Raw genomic sequence first — 19473 nt, 5'->3', positions numbered from 1 at the left:
AAAGTTTTTTTTTTTTTTTAATTAATTAGTGACTTAATTTAAAGAAACAATGGATTTTTATAAAATATTCAGTTCTTTTTAAAACTTATTCCGTATTAATTTATTTAAGGTAAATATTTAATTATTTACAAATTTTTTAGAAAATTTTTCTAATTATTTATTTATTTTTTTTAATTAATGTGACTTGAAAATGACAAAAAAAATTGTCATAACTTTTTTTTTTTTTTTTAATAAAATATGAAATTTTTCCATTACTTATCCGTACATAAATTTTTTGAAACGATTTTTTTTTTAAACAATTTTTTTTTTATGATACTGAAATTAGCGGACGTTTAATAAAATTTTTGGATTTAAAAAAAAATGATAAATTCTAAAAAAAAAAATATTCAAAAAAATTGCACTTATAGTTTTTTTAATTTTCTGCATGTGCATATTTTTATTTTTTTTTTCGTCATTAATTTGTTTAAAAAAAAAATCCAAAAATTGTTAATGGTCAGTTTACTTTAGGATCATTTTTTTTAATTGTCATCACTAATTAATATAATTTTTTTTTGTTACAAAAATTAAATTTAAACACTCAAAATATACATAATTTTGCACTATATATAAGAAAAAAAAAAAAAAAAAAAAAAAAAAACTGATAGTAGTTTTTAATCGAAAAAAAAATTTCCTCATTGGTATCAAAAATAAAAATGTAACCGCAACTTAATATAATATAAATAAATTAAAAATACACTAACTACATGTATATGTACATGACATCACGAAGGAATGCGTGGATCGTAAGTTCGTTTTATATGAATGACTCATTGGACAACACAACGTTTTCTATTTTTTATCTCCGGATTTATCCGTCTCCCATTCGCAACGACTACGAAATGTCCCAAATATAAATAATAACTAAAGCAAATAAAAACCAATTAAATTTCTCTAAACAAATCCAACAATAATTTAAAAAAAAATTCTCACAGCTTTCGTCTTGTTTTCATATTTTATCGTAAACAATCCGACTTTTAAATAATTAAATACTACAATGTCTCAAGTTTCTCGAGGGAAAACTTCTCAGTTACCATTTACAAACTTGTTAACATAATATTCATATAAATAATAATAATAATTAATCTAGTTACTTTTGAACTCACAAAATATTATTCTTGCCTTACATAATTTTATTTATAGTATATTATATTATATATATCTAATACATAAATGAGAAGTGACATTTATTGGATCAGAGTTGGTGTTTAGTACTGCCTCCAGCTCTTTATTATTCTTATTCTTTATATATATATATAATATGTGTACATACTATGCTCCTCGTCAGCTTTATTCATCACATTACATATAATTTTATTTCATTTAATTTTATTTTATCCAGTCCGGTGCTTGGTTCTTTAAGAACCCTTTCTTATCTATATCATCTCTAATTCAATTATTATTTTATTTCAAATAAAAAAAATTAAGTAACAATTCATTTTAAACTTTTAAGTTGATTGTATTTGAATAGAGACTTAAAAGGTTACGACTTTCATTTTAAATAATACTTTTTTTTGTTCATAATTGAGCATTCACTTGACGGATATTAATCATATGGCTGCATTTTTTTATGTATATTTATGATGTTTATTTTTGCTATTAGAGTTTTGTTAGATAATAAAAAAGTGGTGACAGGTCGCGGTTGTCAAATTGGTAGAGGTCGAGATCTAGAAAATTTGAACGAAGCAATTTGAAAAAAATTTGTTACTTAATTAATAAAAATTTTTATGGAATTATTAATTATCTTCTCAGGTAATGAGAAAATTATATTGACTGTTTATTTATTGCCTAGATGGAATCTTTTTAATGTTAAAATCAAGTTATAGAGGTTCCGGGTTCGAACCCAGGATACGAAATTTTTTTTTTTAATTTGATTAAGAAATTTATATAAATTTTTAATTAATACAATTCATATATTTATTTAAATTTTTTTTTAAAGCAACTCAGTTTTGTCAGTGATAAGTAAGAATCTATCAATTGAAAATTCACGATTCAAATCCGGGTAACATTTTTATGACACTGAAGTTAGCCGACGTTTAATAATTTTTAAATTTTTTTAAAACGATAAATTATAAAAAAAAAAATATTTTAAAAAATTGCACTTGTAGTTTTTTAATTTTTCTACATGTGCATATTTTTATTTTTTAATTTTTTGCAATCGATTTTTTGAAAAAAAAAAAAAAAAAAAAAAAAAAAAAAAAAAAAAAATTTAATTGTCTGTTAACTTCAGGATCATACATTTTTTTGTTTTTATTAAATTACACAATTTATTTCAATTTCAAATTAACACTCAATTATTAATTTCAAAATTTTTATTTTTGATTTAGTGAATTTTTACCTTTGATAATGTTTATTCATTAATTATCAGGCTTGTAGCTAAAAATAAATTAATTATAATCATGAAGTTAAAAATTTAATAATTTTCGGATTTTTTTTCTAAAATAAATTACAAAAAAAAGAAAAAACTAAAAATATGCACTTTTAGGAAATTAAAAAAATCAAAAGTGCAATTTTCTAAAATATTTTTTTTTATAATCCCTCGTTCGTAAAAAAAGTTCAAAAAATTTATAGATATCGGCTAACTTCAATATCATAATTAAAAAAAAAAAATCTCAAAATTAAAAAAAAAAACTAAACTGATTATTTTTAAAAATTCTATACTTCTGTGATAAATAGTATTTTGAAAAAATAAAGACAAAATTTGTATGTAACCATAACTAAACTTCTAGATACGAATCCACGATTAAAAAAAAAATTTTCTTGAAATTAAAATAAAAAAAAAAGAAATAAAAATAAAATTTTTTAAAATTTTATACTCGACACCTGTATCGTTAAATATTAAAATGAAAATTTTAAATGAAACGAATGAAAATTAACTGAATTATTTTTTTTTTTTTAAATTAACTCATTCATTTTTATTAAAAAATTCTACAATTATTTGTAATAATCCAGTACTAAAAATTATCTCTTTTAAATCCCTGAGATCTATTGGATTTAAAGAAGAATCTCAAAGAATACAAAGGTAAAAAAATACAGGTTTACTTCTCCCATCAGCTTAATATATATAAATATATAAATACAATGAAGAGTAAACGATAGCCGGTGAATCCCCACCACGAGTTAAAATAATTTGACCCGGGGCCCCAGCAGGCGACAGTCCCACGTCTGGGTCATTTTTCGCCTTCGCCTCGATCGTTAGTAACCTACCAACAGTACACCAGTGTCATGCTATTGTCAGTCTCGTGTCTGGTGCGCGGGTGTAAAGAGAATTGTTAATAATAATCCAACACTCCTTCAACAACATCCCATAATTTATACTAAACATATCCCGCGTCCCACGTTCACTTGTTGCTTTTTTCAAAAGTCTAGACATAAAATCACTACTTACAATTTTCGATTCAAAATTCATACTCCATTAATTAAATAAATAATTAATGTCAAGTGCAATTACTTGGATACATCATTCAAAGTCGGTAAGATTATAATTTATATGATAACGGAAGTTAGCTGACGTTTTATAATTTTTTATTTTTTTAAAAATGATTTTCAAAAAAATGCATCTGTAGTTTTTTTAATTATCTACATGTGCATTTTTTTTTTTTATTTTTTTAAAAATAAATCAAAAAATTGTTAATTGTCTACTAACTTCAGCACCATTTATACTTAAATAAAATATATATTTAATATATATATATATATGTAGTAATTGAACTAAATACTTGTGAATAGATTTTAATACTCCAAAGTCTTTTGTTAAAAAATTTCGGTTACTAAGCTAATAAGACTGTTGTAAAAAAATATAAAAAATATAATAAGTATCATGTGTCGGCTCGTGGGCATTGTGGTCTGGATATAAAGGAAAAATAATATTAGACGGGCATTAAATAAGGGCATGAGGGTAATGACAACTGTAGGCCTCCGGTAATTTGACAATGCAGGTGTTTGAACACCTTTTTATATTTTATTTACACTGTTATACTAAATAATATAACATGTATTTATTTAAAAACTGACATCTGCTCCTTGAATTTTTTTTATTTTCTGAGTAGTTGGATGATTGGATTACACTAGTAAACATTTATTTTATTTTAAAAGATAATTGTCATTGACATTCAATTAAACTTATTTTTAAATTTGAATGGCTTAAAAAATTGAAACTATTATGGAATGAATTTAAATACTTTTTAGTTTATCGTACGTTAAAATTATTATCGTAAGTAAAAATTACAGAATATAAAGATTTTAACTTATGATTGTTATTATTATTATTTATTATTTAGCAATTTTTTCTTGGGTTAAAAGTTAAAATTTCTGAATTTCTATACATGGAAAGAAAATTTTGGGAATGGTTCCTATAATTTTATAAAATTTCATCCTATCCAGTATAGGAATGACGACCATAAATTAGGGGAGCAGTTCCTATAATTATGGGAATGATACCCATACCATTAGAAGAATGGTTCCTATAATTTATGGGAATACTTCCCATACTATTATAGGAACCATTCCTATAAATTATAGGAATGGTTCCTATAATATTATGGGAATGGTTCCTATACTATCATGAAAATATTAATTCAAAGAAAAGTGTAAAAATTACTTCTACACAGGAAGAAAATTATGGGAAGCATTCCTATGTTTTAAGGGAATGGTTCCATAATGGTATAGGAATGGTTCCTATATATTGGAGGAACCACCCCTATACCATTAGGGGAACCATTCCTATAATATTATAGGAACCATTCCTATACCATTATGGGAACCATTCATATAATCTCATAGGAATGGTTCCCATAATGGTATAAGGATGGTTCCTATAATATATAGGAACCATTCCTATAATAGTATGGATACAATTCCTATACCATTATGGGAACCATTCCTATAATATTATGGGAACCATTCCTATAAATTATAGGAACCATTTCTATAATCTTATAGGAATGGTTCCCATAATGGTATAAGGATGTTTCCTATAATATGTAGGAACCATTCCTATAATAGTATGGGTACAATTCCTATACCATTATGGGAACCATTCCTATAATATTATGGGGACCATTCCTATAAATTATAGGAACCATTTCTATAATATTATAGGAATGGTTCCCATAATGGTATAGGGATGATTCCTATAATATATAGGAACCATCCCTATAATAGTATGGGTACAATTCCTATACCATTATGGGAACCATTCCCATAATACATAGGAATACTTCCTACAATTTTCTTTCCGTCTATCCTCAAAATTTTAATCAAAAAATTTATCAATTCTTTATTTTTTTAAATTACCCCAAAAGAAATAACTTCATCACAAATTTTCTATAAATTAATTTCTTGGATCAACAAAATATTTTTTTTCTCAGCGTAATATATGTGTAAGTTAATTTATGGTCATATTTAAGATTAATTTAAACGTATTAACATTTTCAAGAAACTCCTTTTAAATTTTCGCGGAAAAACATTAGCGCATACGTTAATTGAGATTTGAGGTACACGCGTGTCCGGTTTGTGGAATGCGAAAATCTCAACATACTTGTTGCTCATGGCGCCCTAATGTAATGTAAGTAATAATAGCCTTGCTCTTACTAACTACTACAACTACTACAGCTACTACTACTATGGTTACTGCTACTGCAACTGACTACTACTCATTACTGTACTGAGTGTACTGAATTATTACATCACATGCGATGGGCGGTATGAATAGTAGGGCATCGTGTTTAACATATTTACAGTAAACGCGACTTATAAATGCACTTAACTTTTTTTTTTACTGTTATCTATTTCAATGCTATGTATTTACGTACTCTTTTATGTCAACAAAATAATTCTATGGATATTTTATTACAAATAGATTATTATTAAAAGCACTTTTACTAATTATTTATAAAATCTGAGTATTAATTGATTTTATTATTTAATTACTTAGAAATTTTTTTTGAAAATATTCAACTTATGTTAATTATTTATAGTAATTAAAATAATTTCTAATTCTCTAGTTATCAATTAATAGTTATAAAGATCAATCAACCCGACTTTTTAATTAAATTTATCTTTTAATTAGTTTTAAAAAATTATTTATTAGAAAAACTGTAAATTGGGTTTTTAGAAAAAAAATATTTAATTTGTTTTTTTTTTTTTTTAATTATTTTTGACGGCTCGTTAAATTGATAAAAAAAAATTTAATTGATATTTTATCAGTAAATATTTGAAAACAAAATGGTAATAAATAAATTTTTATCAATGGAATTTATTGAAATAAATTTCTGCCATAAAAAATATTCAAATTGATGATAATTTTTTATTAAATTCAAAAAATTTTTCACAAAAAAAAAAAAAGATTGTTTTACAGAAATTGTTAATTACTTGAAAAAAAAAATTCAAATTTATCAATAAATTTTTTTATTTGAATTTTAATTATTAGAAAGTCATAAAGTTAATTAAAAATTTTAAATGAATACTTTATCAATAACGATTGAAAAAGTCAATAAATTTTTCTCGTTCAAATTTGATCAATTAAATTTAAAAATTTATTTTTCAAAAAATTTCAAATAAATTTATACAAAATAATTTAATCTTCTTAATTATTAAAAAATTCCCATAAGTCTAATAAATTTTTGAAAAAATTATTAATTAATTTTAAAAAATATTTAATGAATTTTTTAATTAAAACCAAAAAAATTTATTTATTAAAAATCCTGATAAGATTTAATATAAAAATAATTTTCTAAACAATAAAAAAAAATAAAATCGATCATTGAATCGACTATCGACTAAGAAGAATAATAAAATAAAATAAAAAAAAATAGATGACATTTTTTATTAAATTACAAAGAGAGAAATCTCGTGAGGGAATGCGATAACTATTATAGAATTGAGGCTACTCGCTACTACCTCTTCTATTCTACTCTCGTCTCATCTACAATAAAGTTTACAAAGTGTAGTAGTGTATTACTGGCACTAGCACTATCACTAGTACTATTACTGGAAGTGGTTATAGAAGCGGAATTAAATGATGTAGTTTTAAAGTATAGACGTAAAAGTAAAGAGTGCCAAGTTGTCTAACATATAATAAAGTGTTCCCAACAATTTATAAAATATTTATCAATGAAGAAATCGCGTGTGAATCTCAATAACAAGATCCATTTAAGTTAAAAATCGTGACCGCGGCCGCACTTTTTAAATATTCTTATTAACGTTAACACAACAACAAGAACAACAGCAGCAACAGCAACGAGGTATTTGCAATTAAATTGGACTGATGATTGTAGAGTACTTGATCTCACGGTACATTATATACAATCGATTGATGGTAGAACAAATAAACGGAAGTTTCGTATCCTGTTTGTCTATAAACCTGCTGCATATATTTATTTATATTTATATTTACCTACCTCTCATTTAAGTTATTATGATAAATATTTAAACACTCGGGTCGCTTGTCATTTAAAAGAAAAAAAATATAATTATAAATGAATGTTAAAGACACTTGAGGTAATTTGGATCGCGTTACACCGTGGAATGTGTTGATGATCATTTTTTATTGGTGATTAGCCACAGGAAACTTATAACAAGGCCACTACACGTGCGAGTGTCATTACTTTTTATACGCCTCTTTTTTCATATCTTTTGATACTAGTGTGTGTGTGTGTGTTTTTTTTTTTAATTTAAATAGCAATCGGTCAATTAATTGATAAATGGTAGTATAGATTAATTGCGTAATTTTATTTTAGTAGACAATTTAAAAAAAATATGTTAATTAGTAATTAAAATAAAAATTATAAGTGAGTCATTGAGACATTTGAAATTAAAATGACCTTTAATATTTTTTTTTTAATGAGATGGAAATTGCGATGGAATTTTAAAAATTTTGTTATAATTCTGCTGGAAAAATTTATTTTCAAGTTTTTTTGTCGGAAAATTTTTTTTAAAAGTATTTAGAAGACTTTTTTTATAAAAATATTGGCATGGGGTAAAATGGACTCAGTTATGATTTTGAGAAAATTTTTACTTTTTTTTTTTTTTGATGAATTTGTAAATTTGATAAAAGAAATTTCAAAAATTACTTACTGTATTTTTATAAACAAGATTTAATAAAACGAAAAAAAAAAAAATAATAAAAAATAAAAATATGCACATTTAGAAAATTAAAAAAACTAAAGGTGCAATTTTTCAAAATATTTTTTTTTTTTACAATTTATAATTTTAAAAAAATCCAAAAATTATTAGACAGCTAACTTGCGATCCTGAAGTTCGCAGACAATTAATAATTTTATAATTTTTTTGTTTACTATTTAAATGCAAAAAAAAAAGAAAAATAAAAAAATGCACATGTAGAAAATTAAAACATCTATAAGTGCAATTATTTGAAATATTTTTTTTTATTTGTAGTTTTCAAAAAAATTAAAAGATTATTAGACGTCGGCCAGATGCAATATGATGTTAACTTCAGTATCCTTATTTTTTCTAAAAAAATTTTCATCTTATTAAAAAAAAAATCAAATGACACTGAAATTTTTTTTTCAATTTTTTTTTCAAATCCAAATCAAAATTTCATTAAAAAAAATTTTAATAATCGTAGTTCATTTATTAAAATTCTAATTAAATTTATCTTAAAAAAAAAAAAAAAAAAAAAAAAAAAAAAAACAAAGTAATTAACAACTCATAGAAGCCAGTAAATAACATTTTAATTATCACTAATAAATAACGTGATTATTTTTTATGTTACCAAGTACAGTTGTAACTGCACCTTAACTTAAATTTATTTGGTCACATTGACTGGCTTAATTTAAGTTCACGTTCAATTGTCCGCCCTGACATTGTTAACGATAAATAGCCAGTACCGTTGACAATGAGAATTACAACAGAATTTTTTTTACTCCAATACAATGACCTTGTCCTTTCCGCATCTCTAACAAATACAAATAGTCATATTGCGTTTTAAACAAAACCGCGGAAGTAAATAATGTAAAAAAAAAAAAAAAAAAAAAAATTATCTTCCCAATCAACAATTATTGTTAATTTTTTTTTCTGTCACGTAAGTTTGGAACTTCCTAATTAAAAAAAAAAAAAAAGGATTAATGACTTGTTCAAGTTAAATAAGTAATATCATACATAATAAAAAAAACTTTACAGCCGATTGGTTAAGGTTACTGCAACAACGATAATATACCGAGGTCGTTTTTTCTTGGCAGTACTCCATCGCTCAAGTAATATTGGCTAACGATCTATACTAGCTCGGTTAACGACCCCGAAAGTTAATATAATGCGAATTGTCGAGAGTGTGTCATCCGCTAGAATTATTTAGTTTACAAATGTCCTCGTTGCTGCAATTATTGAGGCACTAAAATTATTTTATTTTTTTTTTACAGCTACAACTTAGTAACTCGTTATGCCAAAATATTTTATTTTATTTACTATATATATTATTTTTTTATTGTTGCGATGAATTATTTATACTTTACTGGCTTTAGTCTGTTACTTTTGTAGACGAGGCTCGACGCATTTGAAAGTCAATTTATTTCCGGTTGGATTTATAAACGTACAGTGACTACTAACGTTACTGAATTACTCTCAAGGACTTATTTTTTCTTGAAATTTTTTTTGAAATTTTTTTTTTTAACGATACCTATCGAAAATAAATTTATGTTGTTGGTAGTCTATGGATAGGAAATTTGATTTCCTACAATTTTTGTCTGATATAAAATTTGGGTAAAGTTGATGGTTTAGAAGATATAGTGATTTTAAATATTTAAAGTTGTGTATGAGGTTCAAAAAAATTTTCGTTGATTAAATGGGTATAACTTTTAAACTATTGGTTCTAAGATATTTTTTATAAGGACCAAAGTTGTAGAGAAGTAAATTTCCTTTCTAATGACCATATATGATGTATACTTTTGTTATATATTTTACGAGATATTTATAATCAAATTTAATATTAATAAATAGAAAATAAAAATTAACATTTTTTTTGAAAATTTACGATTCGTCATAAAAGAAAAAAAATTAGGAAATTTTATTTCCCATAACTTTTGTCTATTTTGAAAATACCGGTAATTAGTTTTTTAGGTAAAGCCTTTTAAAGTTATGGGAATAAATTATCAATAAAAAAAAAAAAAAAAAAAAAAAAAAAAAAAATTGAGCGGCTTCAATTTTTGAGTAATTGATTTTACGTAATTTTTTATTGAATCAAAATTATAGACAATGGAAATTCCTCTTCAATCATCATACAGAAAGTATGATGATCTTTCATATTTTATGTCATACAGCTGATAAAAATTTACGGTACTGAATCTAGCCAACGTCTAATAATTTTTTGATTTTTTTTAAACAATAAATTATGAAAAAAAAAAAATATTTAAAAAAATTGCACCTATAGTTTTTTGAATTTTCTACACGTGCATATTTTTAGTTTTTTTTTTTTAATTTATTTGTTGAAAAAAAATCCGAAAATTGTAAGACATTACTTAATTAAAATTAATAATTAAGTATTGAATATTAAAAAAAAAAGTATGACGTTTATTAATTAAAGAAAAAAATAATGAATCCATTAGCAGTAAAATTTCAGTAACGTCAATAGTAAAACAAAAATAAAATAAAATAAAAGCATAAAAAACCAGTGAAATTTCCATTAGCGAGTTTTAGTTGACAGTAAGAAGGCCAAAAACTATTAGCCCATAAAAAGTAGAGTAAAAAAAAAAAAAAAATATATATATATATATATATAAACGGATGAGGATGTAGATGAGAATGAGATTTTCATATAATTTACGTATATGAGTTGAATAATAACTGAGTAATATAACACGATGTCGCGTCAAGGGCCGCGGGGTGTCGGGGGTAAAAATGGGATAGAGTGGGGACTGAAAGAGGTGAAGGCGTTGTGTAGTTGAGACGCCCTTCATCATGGGGCTTTAATTAAAATTACGTACGTTTGCACTTGTAACTCAACTTTATCTCACTATTTTTTCCTCTTCTTCCTCTTCCTGACACCCCTCCGCCCTTTCTCTTAGTCATGTTCGCGCTCCTACTCATTCTATTTAGTATTTTTATGAGCTTTTCATTATGCAATATTTATATATATTTTTATGTAATATGAAATATGAACGAGAAGCATCTTTCAAAAGATATGGCTACTGTCTACTTTATACTTTCACATTTTACGTTTTTTTTTATTCCTATTCAGCGCCGTCACTTTACATGCTTTCGTTCCTTTATTCATGGTATAATGTATATAATAGCGTCGACAAGCAAATTCATATCTCATTTATACCTCGTGAAAGAGTCATTTTCATATACAACATTATACCAAACAATTTTTATATTGTTTTATATTTTTTAACGAAAAAAATCCATGCAATTTTTTCCTTTGTACAAATTGTGTATTAAATTCAAACTTTTGTAACTGTAATTCAAATTGTCAGATCGAAATGGAAAAAAATTCACTTTAAAGCTGGGTCCCAAGTCTTCAAAACTTTTTTTTATCTTTTATGAAAAAGATTTTCGTGAGTTAATAAAGGAAATTGAAATAGAGGAGACTGGAGAAAAATGGACCATAACATGTGAATAATTTTATTTCTTGTGACTTTTAAGCATGGCAATTTTTTTTATTTATTTTTAACAAATTTAAAGTTTACAATAATTTTTATGAAAAGAAATTTTTTCCGGGTCAAAATGATCCCCCCCCCCCGATACAGTCGACTACCCGTCATAAGCCTCTTCTCCTCAATCGGGAGTTACTGAGTCCAAACAGCTTCCCCACTTAACCACTTTTTTGAGTTTCGTACCAGACATCCCGTTATAAGCCTCCGTTAAAATTCTCTAAATTATAAACTAACAATACGAACAAAATATCTAAATAAATTATAAAAATTTACTATCGATGTTTCGCGGAGAATAATTTAATCATTATTAAGTAAAATATTATTTATTGTTCATAGTTGTAATCATTAATTACAATTAAAGCTTCTGTTACAATTTAAAAGTTTTATTGATCATTATGTTGATCAATAAAATTATTATTATCATTACTGTAATTAATACCGTTGTCATTATAATTTTTTGCATTACAATTATTATTAGTGTAAAAAGATAAGTATTTATTTTAGCGCTATAAGCACTAGAAAAATTGGGATAGTGACGTATGTAACAAAACGTCAATATGACGTTTAAAATGATATAAAATAAAACAGGCTTATAACGGGTACTCGAGAACAAAACTAAACGCACGGTAGGGAAGACTGAAATTTCAATAAAAATTTCCCCTACATCCCCTAGAGTAGGCTTATAACGGGTAGTTGACTGTAAAGTAAAAATTTTTGTTAAAAAAAAAAATTTTATTTTTTTAATTTTTAGCTATCTCATTTTACCCCGGTTACTTTATTTTGCGTCTGAATTCCTAATAAATTTAAAATCCAAAAACCTACCGACTATTTTTTTTTTAAATAAATTTTGGAAGTGATTCATTATGCCCCAGTTTCCTCCCCATAAAATTACAGAATACAAAATTTTTTGGTAATTAAATATGAAAATTAGATACTGATAGCTTAAAAATGAATTTTTTTAAGGTCGCCAAGATAATTTGGAGTGAAAATTTTTGAAAAAAATGTAAATTTGCTGATGAAAAAAATTAGTGGTTTTTTCAAAAAAAAAAATTTTACTTTCACTTTTTGTGTTGGTGTGATGGAATAAAGTGATTAGAGAGTGATTATGTAACAAATGATTTGTTGTACGACAGGTTTACTGAAGGGCTCGGTCACGGCGGAGCGGCCGCGGACACTTAGACGGCTGCGGAACGTCTACACACCTGCATGCGTTATGGGCACCGGCAGCTTGGATTCATCCAGCAACGACCGCATTATCGAGGATGCCAACGCAGATCCAGTACTGCGGGACAAAGATCGTGATAGAGACGAGAAATCTCTGAGTATTATGAGCCCATTTGATGAGCAAGAAGAGTGGGCTAAAATATCCGAAATAATGGCTTCCTTTGGGACCGGACTTGTTCGCGAATCTGTTTTTGTTAATGAATTGGAGAAAGAATTCCAATCGCGGCTTGGTAATTAAGATTTTTCATAATTTTTTTTTTAATCATAAATAATTTTGTAAAATTTTTTTATCCAAATTTAATATAAAAAAATTTATCTCAAAATTTGTTTAAAATTACTTATAAATTTTTTCATCAAAATTTCTTTGAAAAAATTTATTTAAAATTTTTAAATCTTGTGAATAATAATTTTATATATTTAAATTTATTTATCAAGGAATTGGATGTGAAACAAACAGTCCAACAGTTACAACAACCGTCGGGCAGTGGTTATTAAATATAGGCTTTGCTGACTACGAGTCACTTTTTTTAAATTATGGTTTTGATGACCTCGACTTTATCGTAAGTAAACAAAATTTAACCATAAGTATATAAGCATATTACAAATAATTAAAACATCTTACTGTAATTTAAATTTTTAAAAATTAAAACGTCAGATGTCCATTTATTTTAATTTTTAAAAAAATTCGAATTGATTTTATAAAAAAAAATGATTTTTCAACTTTGAAATTTCAAATATTTTTGAAATTTGAATAAAATCCACCGCCTGGTTTATTAGAACTTTATCACGGAAAAAATGATGTTTGATATTTTAATAATTTGTAGTATATTTTTAATTTTAATATTGATTAGTATTTATCAACAATATATAAGTGGTTAATTCGGAGTGAATACATATTTTATTTCAATCTAAATGCACTTCGTCACTCAAAATTTTATAATTTAAAAAAAAATCATTTCGCATAGAAAGTTTATTTTTTTTAGCAAAGTGATGTCAATTTTATTTTCATTCGCATCCGATCTGATGTCAATTTCCAATACCAAAATATCTTCTCTGGAGTAAATTTTAATCCTAGGGAATTCAATAAATAAAAAATCATTCGCTCCGCATTTATTTCGAATTTGATCCGCAAATTTTTTGGTGTAATGGTCACTCAAAGGTCACTTGCAAATTTTACTACGCTATAGTAATTTTTCAAACACGTTTATTACAATTTCCGTTAAGTATATAACCTATAAATTTCAGTCACGGAAAAAAGAAATGGTAGTTGCTACCACAGCAGCCGTAGTTGAGGTTTCTACAAGTTGGTGTAAAGAAATATCAACTCCAGCATGGAATAACCTCAACTACACTTGCAGTAAAGTCAGTACTATTTATGTAGTATTTTTTACTACATACTGGAGTGCCCCTGATTAAGAAAAATGATTTAAAATGATTCGAAACAATTTGAAATGATTTTAAATAATTTTAAACGACTAGTATATAGATATACACTTAACATGGGTTAAATAATTTTTCTTAATCAGGGACTCGCAACTACAAATGTTTTGCTACAATATCGTGGTTAGAAAAACTACAATTTTTTTTCCATGGTGATTTTGTGACATATTAATTCCAATCGCAAGAATTATTCCGTGTGATGATGAAAAATTATACTTTTTGTACACGGGAATAATTTTTTTAAAAATTTACCTAAAAATTTAGAGTCGACCTGAAAAGAACGATTTGAATTTTTTTTGAAAAGTACTCAAAATTGACTATTTTCAATCCCATAACCAATCAACATTAAAAAGAAGAGTAATTATTTTTCCTGACCCCAGTTTATGTACAGTTTCAATAAAGTAAAATTTATTATATATTTTTCTTCATGTAACTTTATATAAATTTTCAAAATTATATTTTTTCCATGTAATGATCAAGTTTTCAAGCCTTGTTATGCATCGGTAGTTATGTTATATTTTTTCGACCGCTAAATTTCCAACTTTCCTGGTTGAAAGTGCCCGACAACTATCCGACTGTCAATCGACATCTGGTCGGGGAGTAAAAATAAGGCCCGATTACATGTTCTCAAGAATGCCCCAGACCAGGGAAGATTTCGTTGCCCCATCGAAAACCCAGTTTGATAACTAGTGAAGCAGAATATTGTTAACCTCTGTTTGAAGACTGGTCAGATGCCCGAAATCATTTATACCAGGGTTTAAAGTAAAAATTAATAAAAAATAATCGTAAGATCTCGTAACCGTTCAAATTATTAAAATAATTAATATTAAAATTTATTATTAATCAAGGATTAATAACCGCGGGTCGGATAAAGCGAAAAATGTATAAGGAAGATATAATATATACTGACGAAGTATATGATTGTATGCCACATTTTTTGTCGAGTTGCGAATGTAAACAATAACTGAGTAAATTCACAAGTTTTTGTTATTAAATATAAATGAATTATTAATTTATGAACTTGTTATATTATTATATATGAAAATTATGAACATTAATGATAACTTTAGTAGTTACTAAAACTAAAAAAATTTCACACATTTTTGATTCGTTAGTTCCGCTTGAACTTGTTTAGAAAATTAATAAAATTATAATTATGTATATATAGAGACTGAATGTCGTGTTTATTGTGTTAATTTAAAATAGAATGGAGTACTGGAAGAATCGGACCTAAAAGACATGGGAATAACGAGCGACACGGAGCGCGCTGTGATAATGAACGCCTCGCTGTCGCTGAACAAGCGCGTCGACAAGAGATCTGGGTCCCAGGCGCGGACGCTCGAGGAGTGGCTCAAGGGAATAAATTTAGAGAACTACTTGGAGACTTTTAAAAAGCATCTATACACAGATATGGACAGAGTTAAAAGAGTTTGGGAAGTCGAATTGGCGGCCGTGCTCGAGATACACAAACCCGCTCATCGGAAGAGAATTTTGGCCTCGGTCACTGGTCCTAGTCCGAGGTCATTGTCTACTAATGGACGTGGATCTAATTTAGAGGATCTTAATAAAGATCTAAATAATTTGGTAAGTTTTTATTGAAAAAAAAAAATTTTATTTATATATTTTAAGTCTTGAAATTTTTCAGACATCGATTACTAAAAATATGCATTTATATAAAAATTATAAATTTTTTTTATTAAATTTTATCAAAAATTAATGAAACTAATCCAATTAGTTAAAAAAAATAATTAGAGCTTAAATAATAAATTAAAATTTTCTACTTGACCAATTTAAATTAAACAGTTAAAAACTTAAATATCAAATTCAAATTAATCTTCAACAAATGCTCCAGAAATAAGTTACCCTAGATAATTACAGCAGATCCAGGTATCCCTAGTCAATAACTTCCAATCAAATTAGTACTTTATTGCATAGCAGTCACATATTACACACACAGATACATAAATATATATATGTTGAGTTGGGTAAATGAAAAGGGAAACAGGGAAACCGAGTACTTGATGGGACAGTAGACATTGTCAGTGACAGACAGGCTACATGAGAAACCAACTCGACTATAGGGTGCTTTTCGATCATCGACACAATGAGAGAATGTTTCGATACTTTTGTCGAGTAGCTAGATAAAATTATATATATATATATTTATATATATATATACATATGGGGTGACTATTGCGCTTATACTCATTTGTCCCCTTGTAACTTACACTTCTATTTATATGTACATGTGTATTTACATATATATATATTTATACATATATGTATATGTATATGTATGTATAAAATTTAACAACGATTTCATTCGATCGCCTAGCACCGCGTTATAATGTAAATAACGTGGCTAATTGGAGATACGGACATTGTGTGAGCTCGGCACTGTGCGATGGCTTTTCATTCATTTCGTTCGAGCGCAAACTTGATGTTTTTTATTATCATTATTATTGTTTTTTTTATTCTATAAGTCTCCTTCACACCCTCGCTGTGCTTGCACTTTTTTTTACCTGCACTCCTCTTACTCTAGTTACTCATTAATTAGCTTATATACTATACTAGACTAGAAATAAACATATCGTACTCAAGTTTGCACATGAGTGCGTACAAAATATCATATATATACATATTCGTACAACACGTTATTATTTCACCTTTTTTTCTTGATAGGATTTTTTTTTAATTCAACGGCTTATAATGGAAATATTTTACTCGTTAGTACGAAAAAAAAAAAAAAAAAAAATTGGTTTTAGTGATCGGAGTTAAAAAATTCACTACGTGACTAATGGAAGTAAAAAAAACTTCAGTGAGTTTAGTCTAAAATTAGACTAGTGACAATTTAATCTATCGATTAATTTTTTACTATAAATTTCAAGACAAAATATTTGAAAAAAAAAAAAAAAAACCAACACTAGTCCAATTAATTATTTTTATTTTTAATTTAAAAAATAAATCATTTTATTGTGTGTCGTCTACATATTTTTAAAAAAATTTTCTTCGAACCGGAAGTTATTTTATTTTACAAAAATTACTCTAGTAAGACTACGAACATCCGATTAATTTAAAAAAAAAATTTTTTTTTAAATACCATTTATCAAATTATAATATTTAAGCAAAATAATAATACTTTTAAGCATACGATCTAGTATATTCGATTAAAAACGATTTCATAGTTTCGAGAAATCTCAGATATGATCATTAGCCAATCTGGTAAGAATGCGGTAACTCTTTTTCCACTTGCTTTTATTTTTCGTATCCGGTTTCTCGAGTCTAGACTCTCATCCAATCGACTTCTTTCTTTTTCTTACCATTGTCCTGAACCCAAAAAATATAAAAGAATAAGAATCCCAAAAAGATACAGATTAAAACAAGTTCTAACCTGGGTCAAAAATAAAACTTGATTTAAACTTGCTTTCAAGTCAACATTTAGAGCCGTTTTTCACAATACAAACTCGACTTTTTTTACGGAGATGAAATACATTGATTTTTCGTCTTCGTTTAGACTTAAATTTCAAGATGAAAAAGTCGAAATTCACTTGGTCTAGACTGATTTGACTTAAATTATAAGATGAAAAAGTGAAAATTATCGGGAATGACTGTCATGCTCGAAGTAAAGACAAACAAGTTCAAACTCAGATGAAAAAAGCTCTAAAAATTGACAAAAATTTAATTTAACCCTTTGTCGCCCTATAAGCACAGCGCCGCAATTTTTATTAAAAGATTATTTAAAAAGAATATAAATTTTTTAGTCTCTTGAAATTTTATGAGTTCTTCTACATACTTTTTAGGAGCGAATGAATGAATGATAATTATTTTTCCGATATTTTGAATATTAAAAAATAATTTTTTTTGTTAGAAAACCTGAGAAACTCGGGCGTTGAATTTGTTCGAATTTTCTGCGCAGTGTCGCCAATTACTACCAGTGACTCATTTCCAACTCATATAACTCATCTCTTTTCTTAATATTCTTATTTAATACAAAATTTTAATTTTAGTAAAAAAATTTTCGGAAAAATTACAATTGTCTAGTTGTATAAGCTCGCGACGGAGGGTTAAGTCGAAAAAGTCAAGATCTTATTAGAAAATCGTCAGTGAATCGATAACTTGAAAAGAAAATAAAGTGAAGCGAGGCTGAATCAAATTTTATTTTAGACCTGAATCGTAATTTTAGTGTAGCTTATAGGAATATTCGACAATTCGTTACAGAAAACTAATATTCAGCAGTTAAAAGATGAAATCTGCGATAAGTTGCCTGAGACTTCTCAAAACAATGGAAATACCACGCAAACTTCAGCAACAACATCAACAACAACAACGACAACAACAACTACAACGGTCACGGGAACGAACGCAACCACGACCGGTACCTTGAGGCACCGAAAGAATCGCCCGGCACCCCAACCTCCTCAGCGACCTCAGAACGGAACTTCATCAGCAAGTGCTCCATCTGCAGAACAACTAGAGATACGTGCGCCCTCTGAGTTACTTTTCGGTGTGCCCTCGACACTAAAAACTCAGTGGAGGCACCAGCCCAAGGTTCTAGTCTCTGGTAACATCACTTATGTCGCCAATGTAAGTTTATTTTAATAAAATTATGAAAATTTTATTGTGTCGTCCAAAAACTCTAGAAATTTAAAACTTATTATTATGATTTTTTTTTTTTTTGTCTTTAGTACTTGGGTTCTACAGTAGTAAAAGAATTACGTGGCACCGAGTCGACTAAAAAGTCGATACAGAAACTCAAAAGCACTTGCAGAGATCCTCGTGTGAGTCTGGCTATCACACTAGCGATTTCTTACCGCGGGGTCAGATTTTTGGATACGAATACTAATGTAAGGGCAACTTAACTATAAAAAATTTATGATTCAGGTTGAATTTTCTTTTTTCAATAATTTTTTTTCTTTTATTGCCTGACCCAGGAACCGATTTGCGATCATGAAATCCGTAATATTCATTGCGCGTGCCAAGATGCCGATGATCTAACGCATTTCGCTTACATTACTAAGGATCACGCAAGTCGTACACATTTTTGTCATGTATTTTGTGTACCCACAATGGTAATTTATTTATATATTTATCCAGAAAATTAATGACAGTAAAAATATTTTTCGAAAACCGAATCCTGAAGCTCGATTTAAATTTTTCCTCACAG

At 26.8% G+C, this 19473-nt stretch overlaps 1 protein-coding gene across 8 annotated transcripts in view; it reads left to right on the top strand.

The window, feature by feature from the left end:
- Positions 1-19473, top strand: part of LOC103570664 (ankyrin repeat and SAM domain-containing protein 1A) — a 46243-nt gene continuing 26770 nt past the window's right edge. For 3 of the 8 annotated variants that reach the window (XR_008404352.1, XR_008404351.1, XM_053742148.1), the window contains exons 1-7: positions 3229-3509; positions 12779-13099; positions 13305-13429; positions 15516-15893; positions 18528-18893; positions 18995-19153; positions 19241-19378. Coding sequence is in view for 6 of the 8 variants with exons in the window: in XM_053742148.1 (XP_053598123.1) it covers positions 12859-13099; positions 13305-13429; positions 15516-15893; positions 18528-18893; positions 18995-19153; positions 19241-19378 (1407 nt within the window). In the remaining 2 variants the exon portion in view is untranslated. Of the gene's footprint in view, positions 110-3019; positions 3059-3228; positions 3510-7011; positions 7281-12778; positions 13100-13304; positions 13430-15515; positions 15894-18527; positions 18894-18994; positions 19154-19240; positions 19379-19473 lie in introns of those variants that run through there. The other 5 variants (XM_053742150.1, XM_053742149.1, XM_053742152.1 and 2 more) reach the window with 5 other exon arrangements.

Source organism: Microplitis demolitor, chromosome 10 (genome assembly GCF_026212275.2).
Source record: "Microplitis demolitor isolate Queensland-Clemson2020A chromosome 10, iyMicDemo2.1a, whole genome shotgun sequence".
Lineage (NCBI taxonomy): Eukaryota > Metazoa > Arthropoda > Insecta > Hymenoptera > Braconidae > Microplitis > Microplitis demolitor.
Note: the sequence above shows the minus strand (reverse complement) of the source record. Positions and strands in the feature narration are given on the sequence as shown.